This window comes from Phocoena phocoena, chromosome 12 (genome assembly GCF_963924675.1).
Source record: "Phocoena phocoena chromosome 12, mPhoPho1.1, whole genome shotgun sequence".
Classification (NCBI taxonomy): domain Eukaryota; kingdom Metazoa; phylum Chordata; class Mammalia; order Artiodactyla; family Phocoenidae; genus Phocoena; species Phocoena phocoena.
In genome coordinates this window covers 42,743,932-42,766,550 of record NC_089230.1, presented here as the reverse complement: position 1 = coordinate 42,766,550, position 22,619 = coordinate 42,743,932, and the positions used below count along the sequence as shown (strand labels likewise).

The 22,619-nt window shown below is 41.1% G+C and overlaps 1 protein-coding gene across 3 annotated transcripts in view; it reads left to right on the top strand.

Moving 5' to 3' along the window:
* The first annotated feature begins 3,866 nt into the window (after window positions 1-3,866).
* The window catches only part of DCBLD1 (discoidin, CUB and LCCL domain containing 1), a 67,024-nt gene continuing 48,271 nt past the window's right edge, over window positions 3,867-22,619 (top strand). For all 3 annotated transcript variants that reach the window (XM_065889036.1, XM_065889038.1, XM_065889037.1), the window contains exon 1: window positions 3,867-3,978. In XM_065889036.1, coding sequence (XP_065745108.1) covers window positions 3,867-3,978 — 112 coding nt within the window. The remainder of the gene's footprint in view (window positions 3,979-22,619) is intronic.

Below are 22,619 nucleotides of genomic sequence, written 5' to 3'. Positions count from 1 at the left end.
CACCACAACTAGAGAAAGCCTGTGCCCAGCAACGAAGACCTAATGCAGCCAAAATAAATAAAATAAATAAATTAAACAATAAAAAAATCAATAGGGAGTTACAGATGAGGAAAAAATGTGGGTGATACAAATTATTTTGGCCACTGCATTCAAAATTTAATCTTTCTTCTTTCTCACTGTTTACATTCTAAGACTCAATATGTGTCTTGTGTCTTTATCCTTTATTGCTCAGATTTGCCCATGGCTTTATCCTGACCTAGGGATATTATTAAAATGCAGATTCTGGTTCAGAGTTCCTGGTGGGAGTGGGGACAGGAGTCTGCCTTTCTAGAAAGCTCCCAAGTGTTGCAGGTGCTGGTGGTCTGGGGGACACCCCCTTTGAGCACAGGAGGTGAGGTGTCGTCATCTCTAGTCTGGAGTATTGCCACAAACTCCTAATTGGTCTCCCTGCCTCCCTTTCCAATCCATTCCCCACCCTGCAGCTAGTATGGTCTTTCAAAAATGCAAATCTGAACAAGTTCTGCCAGTTGCCCTGCTTCCCATTGCCCTTAGAGCCCTCAGATCCTGCCTCCTACCCCACCTTCAGGCTCTCCCTCCTGTCTCAATCCCACTGTTCCAGCCCCGATGAATTAGGCTTGATTCCTATAAGCAACTGTCATCTCTACTCTGCTTTCTCACAAGTTCTTCTCATCTGACAAACATTTTTCTTCTATTTCCCATCTTCACCCCTCCCACGCCCTCCCAGCCTTTTGAAATCCATTTATGTACCTCTCCTCTGTGATTCTATAACACCCTGAGCCTCTTGCATTTATTGTACTTGTCAACCTATATCATTACTTTTCTTAAATTCCTATCATTAGATCATGAATGAGGGAGAGAGGTACCTGTATTTGTTTTCATTGTATCTCCATCACATTGTCTCACATATAGAAAATGTTTAAAATATGTTTATTGAGTTGAACCAGAAAAGGGAGAGTGTTGAGGAAGCAGAAGCCTGTAAGGGTTTCTCTCTTCATAGAGTCACTATCGGGGTAACCAAATGTTAAGGACAAAATTGATTAGGTTGTCAGATTGAACTACAATCTGAAGCTTTGTAACTACTTTAGAATAATACTAGGCTTGCAGTTCTGTTTAACTTCTGTCTTGCCTAAGCAATACAGAATACATATTTTATATATAAAACAAGGCAGCCCTGACCAGCTGTTCTCTATTTTTACAGAACCGCTACAGATGTAAGCATAAATTGTAGTTAGATATGCAAAATACAGAAAGACTAAATGGTAAGTAGGGGTTGGGGTTAGATAGCCTTGTGAGAGCCCCTTCCGAGAGATGTTTCATATGATAAGCAGTTTTTAAATCTTAGTTTGTGAGATGTTGCAGATGGATTCTAACAATTATAATTTTTAATGGAATCTTGGAATTTTACATTAACTTCTGAGATTCCCTTGGAACTTTACATTAACTTCTGAGATTCCACAGTGCATTATTTTGAAAAAAGATCAAAATGGTATCAACTCAAGAATAAAACAGGTACACATGCCTAACACCAAAGGCTGTGTGGTTGAAGTATATCAATTCAATGAGGCTTATTTATTGTATTATATACAAAAGTATAATTGATAATCTGTTGTATTTTCACATTTTTCTTTCACTATGCTTTTCTTGACTAGAGATTTTCTTTTATTTTGCAAGGAAGGAATGGCATATGAAGCACTAGGATCCACCTGGCCTTTTGGTTTTCCCATTGTTACCAGATCCTAAATCTCTCTCCTGATCTGGCTCAGGATTCTGGTGTAGAATAAACTACTGGATTCCCATCAAGCTACTACCTGAGTTGGAAAAGGTCCCCCCGGGAGCTCACCTGCCCCACCCTACGAATTCCTCACTGTGAACAATGCTCCCATTGTCTTTCTTCGTTCATTGCTCACAGAGCCACACCTGTTAGAGGCCCGCAGCTGCCAATACTCACCTTCTTAGAAAGAATGAAAAGAAGAAATAGGGCAAGCTGGAGTTAGGAAATGATTCAGTGTGTCAAAGTATCTTTTTATGTTTTGTGTCAGAATATTTAATATTTTCATGGGTGTGACCTTTGCTTTCAATACAAATATGCTAAACCTGTTATTTATTGATTACCTCTTACATGCTATAACTTCTTATACATATTTTATTTTGTCTCTGTGACAGCCAGGAAAGTTAGGTATTATACTCCCCAACGAAGAGAGTCCCAGAGAGAATCAGTCCCAGTGAGTGGTTGACCCTAGATTCAGAGTTGGATCAGCCTCATTTCTAAAGCCCAAGTTCTTTCCTCTAACTTCTGCCGCCTTCGAGAAAGCAAAGCCCCAAAGATATCTCATTGGAAGTTTCAACAGCGTTTGTATTTAGTTAAAAAAATACAGAGGAAAAAAGGAATGTATGTGTGAACAGAGTCTATCGCGGTATCTAAAGAGCACGTGACGGGCCAATATTGGCCCTTGGAGTGGCTGTTATTTCCTCCCGCCTCTAACACTTCCCCTTCTCGGCGTCTGCAGGTGTTAACTGTCGCTGCGTGTTACCCAGGAAAACTGCAGGGCGCCAAACGGTAGCGCGAAGGTTATGGCAGTGAGCGGAGGACTAGCGATCTGGAGACGTCAGAGTCTTTAAAATATGTATCTAATCTGTCCTCATTTATTTCCACTGCCACTTCCCCATCCAGCTACTCGCTAATAGCCTTGTAATTCTCCCCTCCCCCAAGCCCTTCTCCACCCCACCCCCCAGATAATCGGATCGTGTCATTCCTCCGTTTGAACAACTTCTTAGCTGCTCCTAGCTCCGAGGATAAAGTTTAAAAACATCCTTTACGCGACCTTCCAGGCCCTCCACGTTCCGGACCCTGCTCAGCGCTCCGGCTTCCACCTCCGGCCATGAACCCACCTGTTCGCCTAACTCCCCACACCCTGGCCCTTTCCTCCCTCAGCTCTTTTGCACACCTTGTCCGTTCTCTTGTCCCCCGCCTTCCGCTTTCCCAAGTCCCATTCACTCTCCGAGTCTCAGCTTAGATGCCACTATTTAAGTGCGGCCTTTCCTGTCTGATTCCTACCTGCAGTCTCGTCACCCGCCATCTAATTAGATCTTCCTGAATGGGCTCCGCTAGCACTATTCGTCGCCGACTGCGATTTGCGTTTGCATACTTGCCTTATTATTTTTAATGTCTGCAAGTGTCACAAGGGTTTAGCACTGTGGCCGGGAGGCACACTTTTGGAACCTAGTAACTTTTGAATGAATGAAAAAGAACTTGAACTGGATGTTGTCACCACCATCATCCTACCGTGACAATATTTCGAGTCCCCCAGTGCTACTGTCAATGGTATGCCCACCCCTGTAGGGTTGGCAAAGCCCTGGAGGAGAGTAGGCTTTCTGGCGCTCCCACCACTCTCTCAGGCACTCCGGGGACGACCCGGGCACAGCGCGGCTGGGGGTAGGTCTCAAGGCCAGGAGTCCTCCGGGCTCCCAGGTTCACGTGCACTGGGAGAGGAGGGGCAGAGGAAAAGGAGAGCGTGAGCGGGGAGCGCAGGGTACCTAGAGGGGAGCGCGGGCCACGCCCGGTACGCCTACACCCCCGCGGCCAGCCACCGCCCGGGAGAGACTTCCTCCTCGGGGGCCGGCGCGCAGGGCGGGGCGGGGCGGGGCGGGGCGGGGCGGGGCGGGAGACGCCCCCGCCGGGCTGGGCCCCGGGCCGCCCCAATGAGATTCGGTGCCGGGCCGCTGCTATTCCCAGTCCCTGCGCCGCGCTCGGCCGTGGAGGAGGCGGCCGGCCGGGGCGGCGGCGGCGGCGGCGCTGCGCGGGCCAAGGGGGAGCCGAGCCTGCCAAGCTGGCGCCCGGCGGGGCCATGGTGGCCGGCGCCCGCGGCGGCTGCGCGCAGGCGGGGGCTGCTCGGCGCGGCCTCCTGGCCCTGCTGCTCGCTGTCTCCGCGCCGCTCTGGCTGCAGGCGGAGGAGCTGGGTGAGTGGAGCGCGTCCGGCGGGCGGTGCACTGGGCCTGGAGGGGACCGCGCGCGGGAGGAGGTCGGGGTTGCAGCCTGCGCCCGGCGGAGTCCGGCTCTCTCTGGCCGATGGCGGCTCGAGTGTAAAATAAGTTAACTGCGTTCCGTTCGCTCCCCACCAGACTCCTTCCTTCGCCCCCAAACAAGAGGACCAGCTTGGCGCCTCCCCACTTTCTCTCTCCGCAGCCCGGCTCACTTAGTTTCCAGACTTCCTTCCTGAAGTGACATGGTCCAAGGGTCGCGAGCTGACGACCCCAGCCTTAGGGGAGAGATCTATGCGGGGAGGCCCCTCTCAAGCCTCATTTTGACAGAGCTGCCCGGCATTTGGCCGGCCGGGCCCTCCCGGTCGCCTCGCTTCCCTGCGCGGCTGGAATCGTAGCGTGTGAGTTTGTGGCTTGCACGGATGGTCGGGAAGGGTTTCCCTGAGGTCCCCCTGGGAAACCGGCAGTCCCACCGCGCCTCCCGTCACGAGTGAGCTGCTTGCGCCCCGACTTGGAACCCTGTGGCTCGGCTTCTTCTTGGGTGTTGGAGCGAGTCGACTCCCGACCAGGCGGATCTTTCTCTGCACCTGGTCCTTGGCTTCAAGTTGGACCTAATTAGCCCACAACCGAATTTACTGCGGCATAGCCACCAGATGAGAGCAGTAAGCCGTTTTACCAGCTGTAGGCAAATCGTTGTAATTTAGTTCTTTATGGATCGCAAGGGGCAGCTTTCTGCGGATTTTTTCAGTTCTTGTTTCCCTCCTCCCTTACTTTTGCCCCTCTACGACTGAGGTTACTTAATGGCAGTGCATCTAGCCAGAATATTTTGACTGCCCCCGTGCCCCCGCCCCGTGTTTTCTAATGAGACAAGAATCAAAACTAAGCCAAATGCTGGCATTTTTTTTTTCACTGAACCATGTATTCCCAGTCTGAAACATTGATATTCAAGATGTGTTGGTAGTGGTTCCTAAGTTTGCATACATACCGATTTGTTAGGAAGGAAAAAAAAAGCTAAAGTTTAGACGGACTGTATCTTGGCACTGTAGCAGAATGCTAGGAATATCGTAAAATATAAATATGTATGCTTTTATTTAAAACGTACGATTTTGATCACGGGTGTTTTAAGCACTTAAATGTTTCTCAGGTCACTGTTTGAAGAGGCACCTTCAATACTGTACATCTATGAATAGATCCAACAATGTGTCCCTGTACTAATCTGGCTAAAGCTGTCACCCATGTTTCCAAATGAAGTTTTAGATGTTATATGGCATCCAGGCTGTTAACTTTATAGAGCAGTTCTCTGGGAAGACGTGTGATTGCTTAGATTCTTAGAGCTTCAAATTTGAGACTTTACTGCACATGATTGATGGAAGAAGATGTCATGTTTCGGTGAAGCATCCTATATATTTAGGATGTTAAAAGAACCAATCGCAAAAGAAGTAAAACTTAGATTTGGCACAGTTACTGAAAAAAATCTACGAACTCGAGTTCTGATACCTCATGAGTGAAGAGGCATAATCAGTGTTTTTTGAGTATTTCTCACGTCTGTCATTTTCCTAATTAGCCCTTGGTCACTTATTTTTCAAGTTTTCATAAATTTAAACATGCAAACCCATTTTAGGTTTTGAAATATGCTACTGGATATACAGTTGGATGGTGGTCATCAGTGATATTAGTGCTCTCAATGTTTAGAAGGTAAGAGGGTAGCCTTAGCATAACAGTCTTGTTTTGGTGAGAAGACAGCATTTACTACATTTTACCTCCATTGTCCTTGTCAACTTAGCTGCTTCGTGGCTCCCCAGCCTACCTGCTCACCAGTCTCTCCAGGAGCTTTATAAAGCCCCAGACCCATACTGTGAATCACACCATCCAATGGGTGGGGCCTGGGAACATGCAATTTTAAAAAGTTCCCACAGGTAATTCTGATTCAAATCAGCTTTGAGATGGTGGAAACATCTGATAATGTTAGGGTTATGGTAAAGTGCTACTGCTGTCTGTGTCATAGACAATTTAATATTAGAGTTTTATTCATTGTGTTATGTTTCAGGAAGCAAATATGATACATTAATCTGAATATTTGTAAGCCTAGTCAATGAAATTAATCAAAAATTTAAAGTCAGAGTCTGATGACCACTGAAGCTATAATAGTTCCTTTTTAAGGCTGCTACTTGCCTATGTGGTGTTTTTTTTGTGTTTTTTTTTTTTTTTTGCGGTATGCGGGCCTCTCACTGTTGTGGCCTCTCCCGTTGCGGAGCACAGGCTCCGGACGCGCAGGCTCAGCGGCCATGGCTCACGGGCGCAGCCGCTCCGCGGCATGTGGGATCTTCCCGGACCGGGGCACGAACCCATGTGCCCTGCATCGGCAGGCGGACTCTCAACCACTGCGCCACCAGGGACGCCCGCCTATGTGGTATTTTTGCTCAATTTATTATTTTTTTTTAAAAGTCCATTCTTCCTGTATTCATAGGCGGCCAGGCCCCAGGCATTAGGGCATGATGAGCAGAATATGGGCTGATTTTAGCTCCTTCTTGCGCCTCTGGATCCACTTAACTAAAGTTAGATATTTACACAGATTGTTTCACATGATTTTGACTTTACATAATGTCACATGTAAATTGATCATTAGCATTGATTCGATTTGTATAAATCCATAGGCTTGGGCTTACGTCTTATTCCCTTGATTATAAGTTTTGTGGAATAAAATACCCTTAATTCATGTGAGGAATTTGTGCTGACTAAAAATACCTGATTCTCTCTTCACCAAAATATTTGGAAATGGATATTAAAAATTTCCTCCTTCTGATTTAAGTATTAGAAGAATAAAAATAAGCAGTTAATCTCTGAGGAAACTTCTAAGCATAGAATTAGATACAGAAAAATGGATTAAAAAATTCTGCCCACCTCTAACTTTTTACTTTCGGAAGTTCTGTTTTTAAGCCATCACTCCTTTATATTTGGTTCAGCAGGGGACAGCTGATGTCTGGTGTTTGGCGTGAGTGGCTTTTTAAAAAGTAGTCACAAGTTTGTTCTCGCACCTTCTGCATCAGTGCTTGCCCTCACCCCAGATTTTCCTTCATCTTGAAGGCCTGTGATTCGGTCAGCCTGGGAGACTGTAAGTTCTGAGGGCAGCCACTGGATTGTCTTTATCTTCATAGCACCTGACCAATAAATGTTTCTTGAGTTGAACTGAACAATCTTTTCCTATTAGGAGATCTTTTCAAATTATGTCCTAATTAGTGGAAACTAAGTAATAGTCTACTGAAGTTCTTTATAAAGGTACATCTGGTACTTCCACTAATTAACTTTGTTTAGCAAGCCCAGCTGTCTTGGCATGCTTATTTCTATATGTCAGGATGCCTTTTAAAGGCAAGTGCAGCAGAAAGAAGGGAACATGGCCAGCAGAACAATATGTACCATGTCTTTTGGCTTTATTAGATGTAATTTGTAACTAACACTCTGAAACATGAAGTTATACCATATACAGTATCACAGGGGAAAAAAAAAGTTGTGCTAAAGGATTCATTAAACACATCAAAGGATGTTATTAAAGCAGGATTTGAATAGTGTCTCAAATTGTACTTACTAACTTTTCATAAGTTGAACCCTTTCACCTTCAGGTACTGGAACAGACTTGAAAATCATATAAAAAACCACAACTTGGGAATAAGCAAGACATTTGACATTTATAAGAAACTATGTTTTTATTTTTAAGATGCACGGGGGAGATTAATTGCAGAGTTTAGCGAAGGTTTTAGTCATGTTAAGGCAGGGGTAGGGTGAGGGCTTGTTAAGGGAAATACTTCCTATAGAGAGTTTTGCACTTACTGCCATGCGCGTCCTAAAGCATAAAGGCAACTCTGTGCCTATTAGAGCGACCAGTTGCTTTGAATTTGTAAGGAGATAATACACGGTGCCTATTTGGAATTGCATTTAGCACAAAGAACTCAATTCCAGCTCTCTTCCTAATTATTACTGCTATTACTCTTAATTTGACAAATACGGGGACCCCTTTGTTCTGCCTCCCCGACTGCCTCTCAGACCTTGTTCTCTACCACACTTCCCCGCATCCCCAGGCATACTGACTTTCTTGCTGTTTCTCAGTGGTATCAGGAACCCTTCTACCTCAGAGCCTTCGCAGGTGCTGTTCCCTCTGCCTGGAACAGGCTTGCCCCAGATGTCCACGTGACTCCCTTCTCCTTTGATCTTTGTTCAAATATTGCCTTCACAGGGAGAATGGCCCTAACCGCCTGGAACCCTCTCGCCTTCCCCAGAACTCCACATTCCCCCTCCCTGCTTGCAGTTTTCTCTAGGGCATTTACCACCTTCCAACAGAGTCTATAATTTATACTTTTCTTTCTTGTCCGTCTCCCCACTGTGAGAAGTTAAGATCCATGAGAAGCTATGTGCCTTGAACAGTGGCCAGCACATGATGGGTGCTCAGTAGGGAATGGGTGCTCAGTGAGGATGGGGGGAGAAGACAGTGAAAACACAGCTCCTGCCCTGTTGTTAAAGACTCAGCGCTGACTCTAGTTGAGAATCACAACTGGAACAAGACAAAGTAATGAAGTTGTATGTCTAGTCCAAGTGTTGTTTGTAAACAAAAAGTCTGAAAATATGGATTTAAAATAGAGGAACTCATTCTGGTATATTCAAAGTCTGGCATTGAAGATGAAAGGAAAAATATCGCCAGACTTTCAGATTCTGTTTCGTTAGACTATGGAGTAATTTTGCCTTTTTGCAACTGAAGAGTCGTGTTGATGTCATCTTCCAGATGTTCATTCTCTGCTTTGTATATAAAATTTTAAAAATCGTTGTTTGTCCTGGGGGTGCAGGAATGGGAGAGACTTAACTGATGAGGAAAAGAAAACACATGGTGATTTTTAACCCAATGTGGAAATGAATTCTAACTATGACCCCTAGTATGCTGGATCCGGAACCAACTGCCAAACTTGCCTTTCAGTGGGAGTTGAAGAGGATAGGGGTTTTTTTTGCCGGGGGGGGGGGGGGGTGGGGGTGGGGAACGGGAGGCAAATAGAAGGAAAGGCTAAGCTTTGTGAGAGCAAAATGAAACAGAGCTTTTTTATTCACCACCAGCACCGGTTATAGTACCTGGCTGATAACAAGCTCCAGATAACTATTTCCTGAGTCGGTGCATGAATGCTTACGGCTGAGGTTTGAGCGAATGAGGTGAAGGGTAGTAGTCACTAAAGTGTTTTAAACAGAAATTGCATACATGACTATTGTGATGTCTTTAGACACACCGTACATGTATTCGAGAAAATAGCTAAATTCAACTCTGAAAAGAGTTGGGAATCTCAGAGACTCCTTTCCAGGTAATACCAGCAAAGCTGCCATAAGTTAGGTGCAGGCCATCTTGAAAATAGAGGAGCAGGTGGTCTTTGGTCCCCTAAGATCTGTAGGTGCTTATACATTGAGGGCATCAGGGCCCTGCTTTACCTTGAAGATCACTTGAGGACAGTGTTTAGGCATTTGTGACATTAGCACTGTGTTAAGCCATATAGTCCTGTATGCCTTGACTGTTTAATGCCATTTCTGTTTAATCTGTTAATCTAGTTTTCATAAACTATCTCCTTGGGTGTTCTAATACCCCATATTTGCAGAAATGTCTTTGTCTTATATTGATATATGCTTACATATGGTCATTTTCATTTTATATGGCTCCATTTCATGACTGAGAGTGTTTAGTGGATGTTCCTAGAGGTTATGTGTAAATGATTTTTATGGAGCACTCTATTCTTTTTTTTTTTAATTTTTTTATTTTTGGCTGCGTTGGGTCTTTGTTGCGCACGGGCTTTCTCTAGTTGCAGCGAGCGGGGGCTACTCTCCGTTGCGGTGCGCGGACTTCTCATTGCGGTGGCTTGTCTTGTTGAGGAGCACTGGGCTCTAGGCGCGTGGGCTTCAGTAGTTGTGGCACATGGGCTCAGTAGTTGTGGCTCGTGGGCTCTAGAGCGGAGGCTCAGTAGTTGTGGCACACGGGCTTTGTTGCTCCGCGGCATGTGGGATCTTCCCGGACGAGGGCTCGAACCCATGTCTCCCGCATTGGCAGGCAGATTCTTAACCACTGCGCCACCAGGGAAGCCCAGCACCCTATTCTTGAAAAAAGAAAAAGGGAAAAAAAAAAACTTTATTTCACTATTATTTCTGACAGAGATCAGAAGTCCAGTTAAATTCAAAGTGCCAGTGCATAAACTTTCCTACAGGGAAGGTGGCAAACATCTTCGTGGGTCTCACTTAAATTTTTAACAGGCTGAGTGGATTTAATTCAGCTTTTTTTTTTTTTGCGGTACGTGGGCCTCTCACTGTTGTGGCCTCTCCCGTTGCGGAGCACAGGCTCCGGACGCGCAGGCTCAGCGGCCATGGCTCACGGGCCCAGCCGCTCCACGGCATGCGGGATCCTCCCGGACCGGGGCACGAACCCGTGTCCCCTGCATCGAGCAGGCGGACTCTCAGCCACTGCGCCACCAGGGAAGCCCCAGCTTTTTTTTATTGCTTTACAAAAGCAGATTGAAATGTGGTTGATTTCAGTCCAAAGGAGGAAACTTTTGAGACTTAATAGCCCATGGGCCCGCTGGGACTTGAGAGCTGTTTATTGAATTGCTCCCACTCCGAGGAGTTTAGAATGGAGGCTGCTGATTGTGAGAATTACGTGGACCAAGATTTGCCTTTTTTTCCCCCTAGAAAGCCCCTGCTTTGCCAAGAGTCTAAAATAGAAGATAGCCAACTCTACAGATAGGGAAATGGTGCCGTACCTGCTGTTAGTGCTAGCTCAAAAGGGTCTAAAAATCTTTGAGACCCTCTTGCCTTTTGGGTAGGAAATTCTTTTTCCACCCATCTTTCTTCTTCCTTTTCCTTTTTTTATCCTCTTTGCTACAGTTGCTGTGCTATATTATTAAGATCTTAACAAACACACTGCTTTTCCCCTGAGGTATTTAAAGTATATTGAAGACTTCATGGCATTTCTCCCCTAATATCTAACACTCAAGTCATATTTCCCCGTTAACCTTAACATGTCTTTTGGCTACTGGTTTGTTCAAACAAAGTCCACACATGGCAGTTATTACGTCTCTTTAAGTCGCTTTTGATCTACCACTGATCCCCACCCACATACATTTTATTTTCCTGCAAGGAAGTCAAATTCAATTGTCTGGTGACACAGCTCACATCCTAAATTGACTTACTGCTTCTGAGTGGTGTGTCTTTCTTTTACGTGCACCATCCCCTAAAGTATAAACCTGAATTAGACCTACAGGTTTGATTAGATTCAGGCTAAGGCTTTTGGGTAAAAGTACCTCGAGGTGCCATGTACTGCTAATTGTATCACAGCAAGATGCATATGTTATTATTGTGATGATTATTGCCCCCCATTTCAGTGATGTTGAGAGTGATCAGTGACTTCAGGAAGTGACAACTCAATCCATCCTTTATAAAGTTGCCCTTTCCTATATGACCTGGAAGTGGTCTGTGGGATAATAGTCTCTCGCTCACTCAGACTACTCTTTTCCATCGACATTTCACTCAATGGTTTAAGCATCTGTTGATCATTGTTGTTTGCCCAATCAGATACTTTTTATGTGAATAACATTTTAAAACCTTACCTTCAAATATATATTTTTTATCAGGTGGTTTTTTGTTTTTTGGCTTTTTTTTTTTTTCTGCATCTAATTGAATTGCATTGAATCCCAACAATTCTGAGAGCTATTGAAGGAACTGAGATTCAGAGAGATTGAATCATTTACCCCAGGCGCATTCACTTTATGTGCCTAAAGAGGGGGTCAGGTGCATGTCCTACAATTCTAAATGCCTTATGGTGGTCTTCTGCCCCTCATCTTCAAGGGACGTTCATCCAGGTGAGATCAAGTTCAAGAAAAGAAGCCTTGGAGGAACACAATTTCAGGGGGTTATTTATGCAATAAAGTTTTAAATTAATAGCCTTTGGCTTCTCTTAGAGATGATTACACTTGCTACAGAAATATTAAGACTTTGAAAACTCCCAATTAGTAGCTATTGTGCTTTAATCCACTGTGATACATTTAGCAGTGCAGAATACAGAATGTGCAAAGGCTATATTTTCAGGACCATGCAACGTGATATGAATTTCATGATTTATTTATTTTTCTCTCAATTCTTATGTTTCGTACCTCATTCGATGAATGATAAAATGCCATCTCTTTCCCAACTGAGATTTGCTATTTTCTGGTTAGTCAACATTGATTGCTTTTTCCTTACATGTGGTATGTACATGTATGTTCCCGCAAACCTCATCCTATTTGTGTATTTTTCATTCTGTGCTCAGATAATTCCTAAATTGACGCTCTTGTCCAGGTGTTAGAAACGTCACTCTGGCTTAAATATAGATCCTGAAATTTATTACTTTCTGTCCTGGATGTATAAATGAAATCGAGAGTAAAAATGTGTCAGAGAATTGAAAATACAGATGTGTTCCAATTTTAGGAACAGATATTAAAGGAAAACCATACAAAACTGGTATCTCAAGGATTTTTCATTTTTAAGAAAATTCACTTCAAGATCCCTCCTAATAATGAGGGCCCTTTAGTCTCCTGCTACTCAGGGTATATCTTAAAAAGACTAGCAGAAGAGTCATTACCAAGAGACTTTTGGACATGCAGAAATCTCAGACCCTGCACATTAGCAAGATCCCCGGGTGGTTGCTGTACCCACTGAAGTTTGAGAAGCAGCACTTGAGTCTACTGACCCTTCATTTACAGAGCAGCTTTTAGGAGCTCCATTGGTGCGAAGCAGAGAACAGCCTTTGTGGGAAGTAAACTAGCCGCCTCTCAGACTATTCCTTTAACAGGCTAGTAAAAAGCACTTACTTAAATGATTCAAAACAGAGAGTGGTGGAATTCCTCATACGTTTTACAAGAAACCCTGAATTAAATATGGCTCTCTTCCTCATGTTAATTTCAAGACCAAAAGAGTAGGGCTATAAATAAATAATCGTAATGTGGGTTTTAATGCCGGTTGTGCTGGCATTAAAACCCTGGTAGTGTGATCTTGGGCAGTTCCTGAAATCTCTCTGCTCAGTGTTCTCACTTCTGAAATGGGTGACTTCAGCAATTGCCACCTCAGTGCTTGAGGTTCATGGGGTCTGGAGTCAGGTGAGGTTCAGATGCCCGCTCCGCCACCAGGGCTGATTACTCAGCTTCTCAGAGCCTCAACTTCACACATAGAGCAAGGACAATAGGAAGGACATGTGGTAAAGAAAGGGTGCTGTGGGCTTCTTGGGCTGTATTGGAAATGTCCTGTCTTTAAGCTATGGGGTATGTTCTTGGATGTTTGAGACAGTACTCTTTATACACAGCTATCTGTGTGTCCGCATGTGTGTATGAAATGTTTCATAATTTTTAAAAAGGAAACTAATAATATCCATCAAATATGATTGTCCTGAAGGTTAAATAAGATAATATAAAGTCCCTTAGAACACTCAGTATCTGTCACCTTTTACAATAAATGGTTGGTTAGTAAGAGCACTTTCACAATTAATTTTATGATTTTTTTCCTGTTCCAATAACTTTTTGGTTCTTATTAATTAAAAAAAAATCTGTCAAAGTGAAAATATCTGTATATATGAGGGAGCAAGAGAGAAACATTTAAAGTTTTACTTTTTAAAAAAAATTATTGAAGTATAGTTGATTTACAATGTTGTGTTAATTGCTGTACAGCAAAGTGATTCGGTTATACATATATATACATTCCTTTTCATATTCTTTTCCATTATGGTTTATCACAAGATATTGAATATAGTTCCCTGTGCTTTACAGTAGGACCTTGTTGTTTATCCACAGTTTTGACTTCTAAAGCTCAGATGAACTTTGTCTGTACTTGGTAATGTTGGAATTTTTGGACACCAAGAGAAAAGTCAACATCCAGTTACACATATGTGAATATTGGTGATATGCATATTTAACATGGAACCAAGGTTAGAAAATACAGCACTTTGTAGAGACAGGAAGGATTGCTCGCATTTGTCCTCAGCTTCAGCAGTTGCAACGTAGACATGACATCAACATCCTGACATTATTAATAAAGGTCAGCAGCCACTTTTCTCCAACTTCCGTATCCTGAACATCTATTCAACAGGGATAACACAGTCATCTAAGACTTGTTTTGCTTTACAAACAAGGGGTTTGTTTTGTTTGGTTTGGTTTTACATTTTTATCTGTGAAATTAGGACACTTCTCTCAAACAACGTGTCCAGTTTGTTACCAATTCCCCTTGTAACTTAAGCACTTGTAAGTTAATAACAACAGTGGCAAGTCTTGCTTTGGAATATCAGTGACAGGTTACAATTTCAGTGTCCATTTTTTAGAGCTCTAAAGACCAAAATCCACCTCTCCACATCTGATCTTTGATCCCGGAAGCCCTGTTTTGGGATCTCTCTGTGCACCCCCCTTTTGTGAGCCCAGCCCAGGAGTTGGCCAGTGTGTCCCACAGAACACTGCTCCCAGGAGATGCCCATTGAGCATGCATCCTCCTTTAAAGTTTCACATGCACTGCAAGGGCTTTGAGATGTCCTGTGGTGAAGAAAAAGGCGGGTTTCTGGAAGCTTATTTGCCATTTTTTGGCAACCAGGGTGTGATCTCTTTGTAAGCCTTCTAAGGACTGAGGGATCCAGTGCCTATTTTGAGAGATGCTGAGCTAGCAGCTAGTGGCCCTAGATAAATCTTGGGGAATGAATTCTGGTTAGACTTCCCAGCAGTTTTGAGCACTTAACACACACAGCCTCATTCATCTTTACCACACCCAGTTTTGGGTGGTCATTTTGGAGATGGGGAAGATTGATACAAAATAGGTAACTTCTTAGAATCGTAGAGCCAATGAGTGGTGGAATTTGGAAGAAGTCAGCTAATTCAAAGCAATATTCTTGATGCTTTAATATGTGTAGTATTTTTAAAATAGAAATATAGTAGTTAAAATGTATTGAATCTCACTGTATGCTAGCCTCTATGCTCAGTGCTTTACTAGCATTGTATTATTTAATGCTCCTGTGAGTTGGGCACTATCATTATCTCAATATTACAGATGATGAATTGACGATTAGAGAGGTAAAGGGACTCACCCAAGCCCACACAGCTCCCAGGGACACAGGAACCCAGTGTCATAACCATTGTGCTCTGTCACCGCCCAAGTATATGGAAATAGTTTATGAAGTTAGAAGCCGACATGTGTGCAACCCTCTTCCCCCACATCCACAGCCCTTTCAGTGATCGTTTTTCCTTTTCATAGACTGGAGAGTGACCAAGAACTATAGAGTTTTCACTGATCTTACTTATAGCACATTAAAGAATAGCATTAAACAAGATTTTGAGATTTTTATATCCATTGGGCATAAATGATGCTTTTTAATATGTTAATATTAAAATTATTGATGTCTTTGCACACTGATGGAAAGTCTCCCATTATGTAGGGACTCTTGGATAGGACCTCTTGAAATGACTTGTTTAATTTTCATGCATTCAAATTGATTTGTTTTAAGTGACTTTTTTAGCTGATAGGAAACACTGTGTTGTAGCATCTATTTTATACACAGTGAGAATAAGGTTTAAAGAGATTCTAAGTTTTGCAGAACAGTTTTGCAGAACTTGGTCATGTGCTTCTAGTCTATAGCTGTGACTATTATCCATTTTCCTTTCAGGAAAACTAAAGATTTTGAATAATTGAAGTTTTACCATCATAACTTCTGTTTTACTCGTTTTATTCTCACATAGAATAAAAAGGCTCTCCTGCCCCTGTGCTTCCATTCCTTTACAGGCAGTGAAAAAGTTAAGCACAACTGGAGAAGAACAACATTTATAAGAGAGGATGGCTGACAGTGAAATTAGTAATAGCTTGGGAAAGCTGTTCGCCTTACCATCAGACAAAGAGCTCTGTAGTAATTGCAAGCTCCCTTTTGTGGTTGAAAAGATTGTAGTCATCAAGAGCTCACTTGATCTCAGAAATGGGAAGAAATTTTCTCACACCCACACATGGGTAATGGTGTATGTGTTGAGACCTGTTGCAACTTGAATATTAGGAAGAGCAAGGATACAACTGTAATGAAATCATGTTTCTAGAAGTGGTTTCACTCGTGATACTTTAGAGCACTATTTTCCGAATTGCAGCTTGTGACCCATTTGTAGGCAGTCAGTTCATCTGGCACAGCCAGCACGCTTTTAACTTAAAAATGAAATGGGATAGAACAGAAAATATCACAGTGCATTACATATAATAAAAAGTATTGGGCTTCCCTGGTGGCGCAGTTGTTGAGAGTCTCCCTGCCGATGCAGGGGACAGGGGTTCGTGCCCCAGTCCGGGAAGATCCCACATGCCGCGGAGCGGCTGGGCCCGTGAGCCATGGCCGCTGAGCCTGCGCGTCCGGAGCCTGTGCTCCGCAATGGGAGAGGCCACAACAGTGAGAGGCCCGCGTACTGCAAAAAAAAAAAAAAAAAAAAAAAAAAGTATGCATGTGTGCTTGCTTAGGTTGTGATGAGAAGTCTATATTCTAACCATGGATCTTCAACAAGTTTGAAGGTTGCTGTCTTGTTCTGTGGACTAGTCAATAATTAATCTTAAATATATTTTTTGTACTAGTTGTTTTACTTCAAATAATTTTCCAGGTACAATTAAGTTTAAAAAATTTTTCAAAGCCTAAATCATTCTTTGTAGTATTGCAGAACTTAGTCCATATCAAATATATCTTAATTTCACTTTGCTGTTAGTGGAATGTGACTACTTATCAAAGGGAAGTAGTCTTTTAAGGAAGTTATTGTTTTCCTTTCTTAGTGGCTGGAATTTGAGTAGACTAAATAAATGGTTGACTCGTGTAGACAAGCATCTGGGGATTTGTTTTAAGCTTATTTAGAAAATACCTTGTATATCCATACTTCCTAAATAGCTGATGTAAAAGTCTGAAAGATAAATGCATATCCATTCATTTCAGGCATTTGGGGGAACAGATAATGAGTCCATTGGACCTGTCACTTTACCCTCAGGAATTACTTGTTAACTTACATCTCTCTCCCCTTGACTGTGATCTCCTTCAAATGGGAACTGCATTATCCTAAATTCTGAGCTGTTTATTGAGTAAGTTTTTAATGCCAGTTTGGGTATGTTGGTTTAGAGACTTCTTCCCATCTGCATACCTTAAGACCAATGCTGAAAGTAGCCTTTAATGTTACAAAGCACATTAGGTGGATTTGGTAGTTTTAATTATATTATTTTTCTGGTTTATGTATAATGTATTCATACTGTAGAACATTTAGAAAACTAATATAAATAAAATGGAAATCAATTCTAATCCCACACCATAAAAATGTACAGTTTAAACCTTTTTTCCTTCATATCTATGTATGTGGTCTATATTCTGTTTTAAAATTAAATGGTTTTCTAAAACATGGCCTTAACTTTTCCTTAATATCAATCTGCTCGGAGGTGTCATAGTCTGACTCTTTTCTAATTTAGATTGTTTCCAAATGCTCAGAATTAAAATGCTTAAATTTGGGGTAGAGATCACCTGGGGAGTTATAAAACATTAATGAGTACTTGCAGCTTTTTCCAAAATCTAAACTTCCTCCATCCAGTTTAATTTCTGTAAGTTGTTTTGAGGAGGTGGTGCGTCAGTCTCACAAACCAGCTATGGCTCTGAGCAAACCCCAGGGTTTAGGCCCATTGTGGACCCTTCAACTGTTCTACAGGGGGAGAAGCTTCCAGTCTGAGGAGAGGAGGAAATGATACACAGTTTAGTCATCATGTGCTTTGGCAATTAAATTACAGTTCAAAGGAAGAAGATGGTAAATGCTGCATGGTAGCCACTTGTGAAGAGTAGACAAGTTCCCTGTGGCCAAACTTCCTCCATCCCCCTTCTTGCCATGTTCCCCCCTTGATGGTAGGTGGTGACAGTTCAGTGTCCCTGTCGCCTCCCACTACTGCATCACCGCGGCTCACTGCCTTTGAGTCCCCCCAACACCATGTGGAGCTTAACCGTAAAACCAAGATTGTATTTTTTGCCTTCAAGAATGACCTTTTATTTCTTTTCATTTTAATTAAAAACAAAAAAACCCTGTGAACCCTCATCATCCAGCTATAGTAACCATCAACATTTCCCCGTCTTTTTTACTTATTTTCCTCTCTCCCTTTTTTGCTGAAGTATTTTATGGCAAATCCCAGACCACATGTCGTCATGTCATTTCAGCCCTACATATGTCAGTAGGCATCCCTAAAAGTAAAGACATCTTCTCACATAACCTCAATACCATTATCACACCTAAAAAAGTGAATAATACTCCCCTGATATTATTTAATACCCCAATTATCTTTTTTAAAATCAGCATTGGTATTTATTAGCGTAACTATATTGCATTTGAAAATCCAACTTTTTTTAAATTGAGGTATAGTTGATTTACAATGTTTCAGGTATACAGCAAAGAGATTGTTTTATATTCTCTTTCAAATTCTTTTCCATTATAGGTTATTACAAGATATTGAATATAATTCCCTGTGCCATACAGTACGACCTTGTTGTTTATCTGTTTTATATATAGTAGTGTGTATCTGATAATCCCAAACGCCTAATTTATCCCTCCCCCACCACTTTCCCCTTTGGTAACCATAAGTTTTTTTTCTATGTTTGTGAGTTTATTTCTGTTTTGTAAATAAGTTCATAGGTATCATTTTTTTAGATTCCACATGTAAGTGATACCATATAGTATTTGTCTTTGACTTACTTAGTATGATAATCTCTAGGTCCATCCATGGTGCTGCAAATGGCATTATTTAATTATTTTTTATGACTAGTGATATTCCATTATATATATGTTTATGTACACACACCACATCTTCTTTATCCATTCATGTGTTGATGGACATTTAGGTTGCTTCCGTGTCTTGGTTATTATAAACAGTGCTGCTATGAACATTGGGGTGCATGTGTCTTTTTGAACTAGCATTCTCGTCTTTTCAGGATGTATGCCCAGGACTGGGATTAGTGGATCATGTGGTAACTCTATTTTTAGTTCTTTCAGGAACCTCCGTACTCTTCTCCATAGTGGCTGTACCAATTTACATTCCCACCAACAATGTAGGAGGGTTCCCTTTTCTCCACACTCTCTCCAGCATTTATTATTTGTAGACTTTATAATGATGGCCATTCTGACAGGTGTTAGGTGGTACCTCATTGTAGTTTTGATTTGTATTTCTCTAACAATTAGCTAAGTTGAGCATATTTGCATGTGCCTGTTGTCCATCTATATGTCTTCTTTGGAGAAATGTCTATTTAGGTCTTCTGCCCATTTTTTGACTGGGCTGCTTTTTGTTTGTTTGTTTGTTTTCATATTGAGCTGTATAAGCTGTTTGTATATTTTGAAAATTAAACCCTTGTGGGTCACATCATTTGCAAATATTTTCTCCCATTCCGTAGGTTGTCTTTTCATTTTGTTGATGGTCTCCTTTGCTGTGCAAAAGCTTTTTAGTTTAAGTAGGTACCATCTGTTTATTTTTGCCTTTGTTTCCATTACTCTAAGAGATGGATCAAAAAAAATATTGCTGCGATTTATGTCAAAGAATGTTCTACCTATGTTTTCCTCTAGGAGTGGTCTACATTTAGGTCTTTAATCCATTTTGAGTTTATTTTTGTATACGGTGTTAGAGAATGTTCTAATTTCATTCTTTTACATGTAGCTGTCCAGTTTTCCCAGTACCACTTATTGAAGAGACTGTCTTTTCTCCATCGTATATTCCTGCCTCCTTTGTCATAGATTAATTGACCATAAGTGTGTGGGTTTATTTCTGGGCTTTCTATCCTGTTCCATTAAACTTTGTGTCTGTTTTTGTGCCAGTACCATACTGTTTTGATTACTGTAGCATTGTAGTATAGTCTGGAGTCAGGGAGTGTGATTCCTCCAGCTCCATACTTCTTTCTTAGGATTGTTTTGGCTATTCAGGGTCTTTGGTGTTTTAAAATTTTAAACATACAAATTAAAAATTTTTTTGTTCCGGTTCTGTGAAAAATGTTACTGGTAATTTGATAGGGATTGCACTGAATCTGTAGATTGCCCCCAGTTATCTTTTTAAAATGGTTTTGTAAGATTGGTTTTTCAAGTCATGGTCCAAATAAGATTCATGTGATTGTTGTGGTGTTTAAGTTTCCTTTAATCTAAAATAAACACTTTTTTTTTTTACACACACACACTGTATTTTATTTTTACAAGAGATAAATAAACTGACACCAAGCATTGTAAATGGATGACCACAACAAAAGCAACAATAATTGCAATTACCAAACACGAAACACACTCATACTATGTCATAATATTGACATTCAGTCCAGTAATCCTCCACTGTAACAGCTCCTTTACTTTGCAGTGAAAATTGATTTGTATATGTTTTGCCTCTGAGTCCTTGTGGGATTTTTTTTTTATTCAAACAAAAAGTCACAATAATTATAATCATCCTCATCAGTTCACTCAGTCCCATGTAATTAACTTTTTTTTATCTTGATCTTTTGTTGGCACTTTTATGAATTCATCAGTTTTCCATTAGTGTTCTGAAAATGCTTATTCATTCAGTTCAGCAGTATAGTCAGTTACCAGAAACCTGTACTCGTCAGAGTCTTTTCCATGAATTCCTTGAAGATGAAACCCTTTCATAGGAACATTTTTGCAAAAGCATCAGAGTATACCCAGAACTGTCTGTAAATGACAAAAGACTTAAAAATGACCACAAAGATTTGATGAAAGTTCATAATAATGCAATTGACAAGGAAATTTAATTATTTCTGAGATATACATTTTAAAGTAATAACTAGAATTATGACTTATAACATTATACCAGATCATATGAGTTTTAGAAATTTCATGTAATGTCTGAAACATTTATATTAACATATTTCCATACAAATAACCCAAAGAAAGTTTAGTATTAGTTGTTCTTTTGTTTGTTTGTTTTTTTATACTGCAGGTTCTTATTAGTCATCAGTTTTATACACATCAGTGTATACGTGTCAATCCCAATCACCCAATTCAGCACACCACCATCCCCACCCCACCACGGTTTTCCCCCCTTGGTGTCCATAAGTTTGTTCTCTACATCTGTTTCTCAACTTCTGCCCTGCAAACCGGTTCATCTGTACCATTTTTCTAGGTTCCACATACATGCGTTAATATACGATATTTGTTTTTCTCTTTCTGACTTACTTCATTCTATGACAGTCTCTAGATCCATCCACGTGTCAACAAACGACACAATTTCGTTTCTTTTTATGGCTGAGTAATATTCCATTGTATATATGTACCACGACTTCTTTATCCATTCGTCTGTTGATGGGCATTTAGGTTGCTTCCATGACCTGCCTGTTGTAAATAGTGCTGCAATGAACATTGGGGTACATGTATCTTTTTGAATTATGGTTTTCTCTGGGTATATGCCCAGTAGTGGGATTGCTGGATCATATGGTAATTCTATTTTTAGTTAAAATAAACACTTTTTAAAACATTTCTTTATACAATTCGTTGTTGAAGAAACTGGGTCAGTTGCACCTAGAATATCACTTGGATTCAGCTAATGACTTCCTTGTGATGTCAGTACACTTGTGTTTCTACCCCTTGTGTTTCCTGTAAACTGAAGTTAGACGTAAAGGCTTGATGAGATTCAGAGTCAATTATCAATTCAAATGTTTTGCTTTTTGGCAAGAGTGCTTCATATGTGTTGGTATGCAGAGCACATTTTATCCTAGCAGGAGACTTGTAATACCTGATTTTCTCACTTGTTGTCATGCTGAGATCCATTAATAAGTTTAGGTGGTGACCTGCCTGATCCTTTCATTTTAAAGTTTTTCCTGTTGTAAAGCAGCTATACTCCAGTAAAAATTAATTAAAAAAAATAAAGTTCTTCCTCAACCTTCTACCCAAAGGTTTTCCATCCATTTGTGACCATTGCCAGATAAGCTACATCTTCTGTTCATTTTAATAGACAGATGTTGTGAAAGTATCTAAAAAGAGGTCTGGTAGGGCATCAGTGCAGGTGGTTTTCCAAAATTAAACACAAATACACTTGTGTTACAAAATCAAATAGAGGTGACAAAAGTGTTTTTAAAATCCTAGAACTAGATCATCTTGGAACTGTCATCTGGTATGTACCTCTGGTTGAGTAGCCTTAAGGAAAGTCATATACATCTTGTCTTCTCATCTGTAAACTGGGGCATATATTATGAACCTCCCCAGACACGACACCCTATGCTTTTTAGACAAATGTGAGAACTTGGTTAATGGATTTAGTACACAGAGATTTTAGAATAAAAGTGGCCTCCTTTATTTGTTGTCATTCCATGGTGATCTTTTTAATGCAAGCTTGTATAAATTCTTTAATTAAAAATAATTTAAGTAGAAGATCACAAAATCCAAATAGTATAAAAAGTATAAATTAGAAAAAGCCCCTTCATTTTCACCCCCTGCCAGGAAAACTTAACCAGACTGACAGATTTTTCCAAATTTTTTTAATTAAATTTTTTATTCTGAGATAATCATAGATCACATGCAGTTGTAAGAAATAATACAGAGTGATGTTGTGTACCCTCACCTGGTTTCCCCTGTGATAGCATCTTGCAA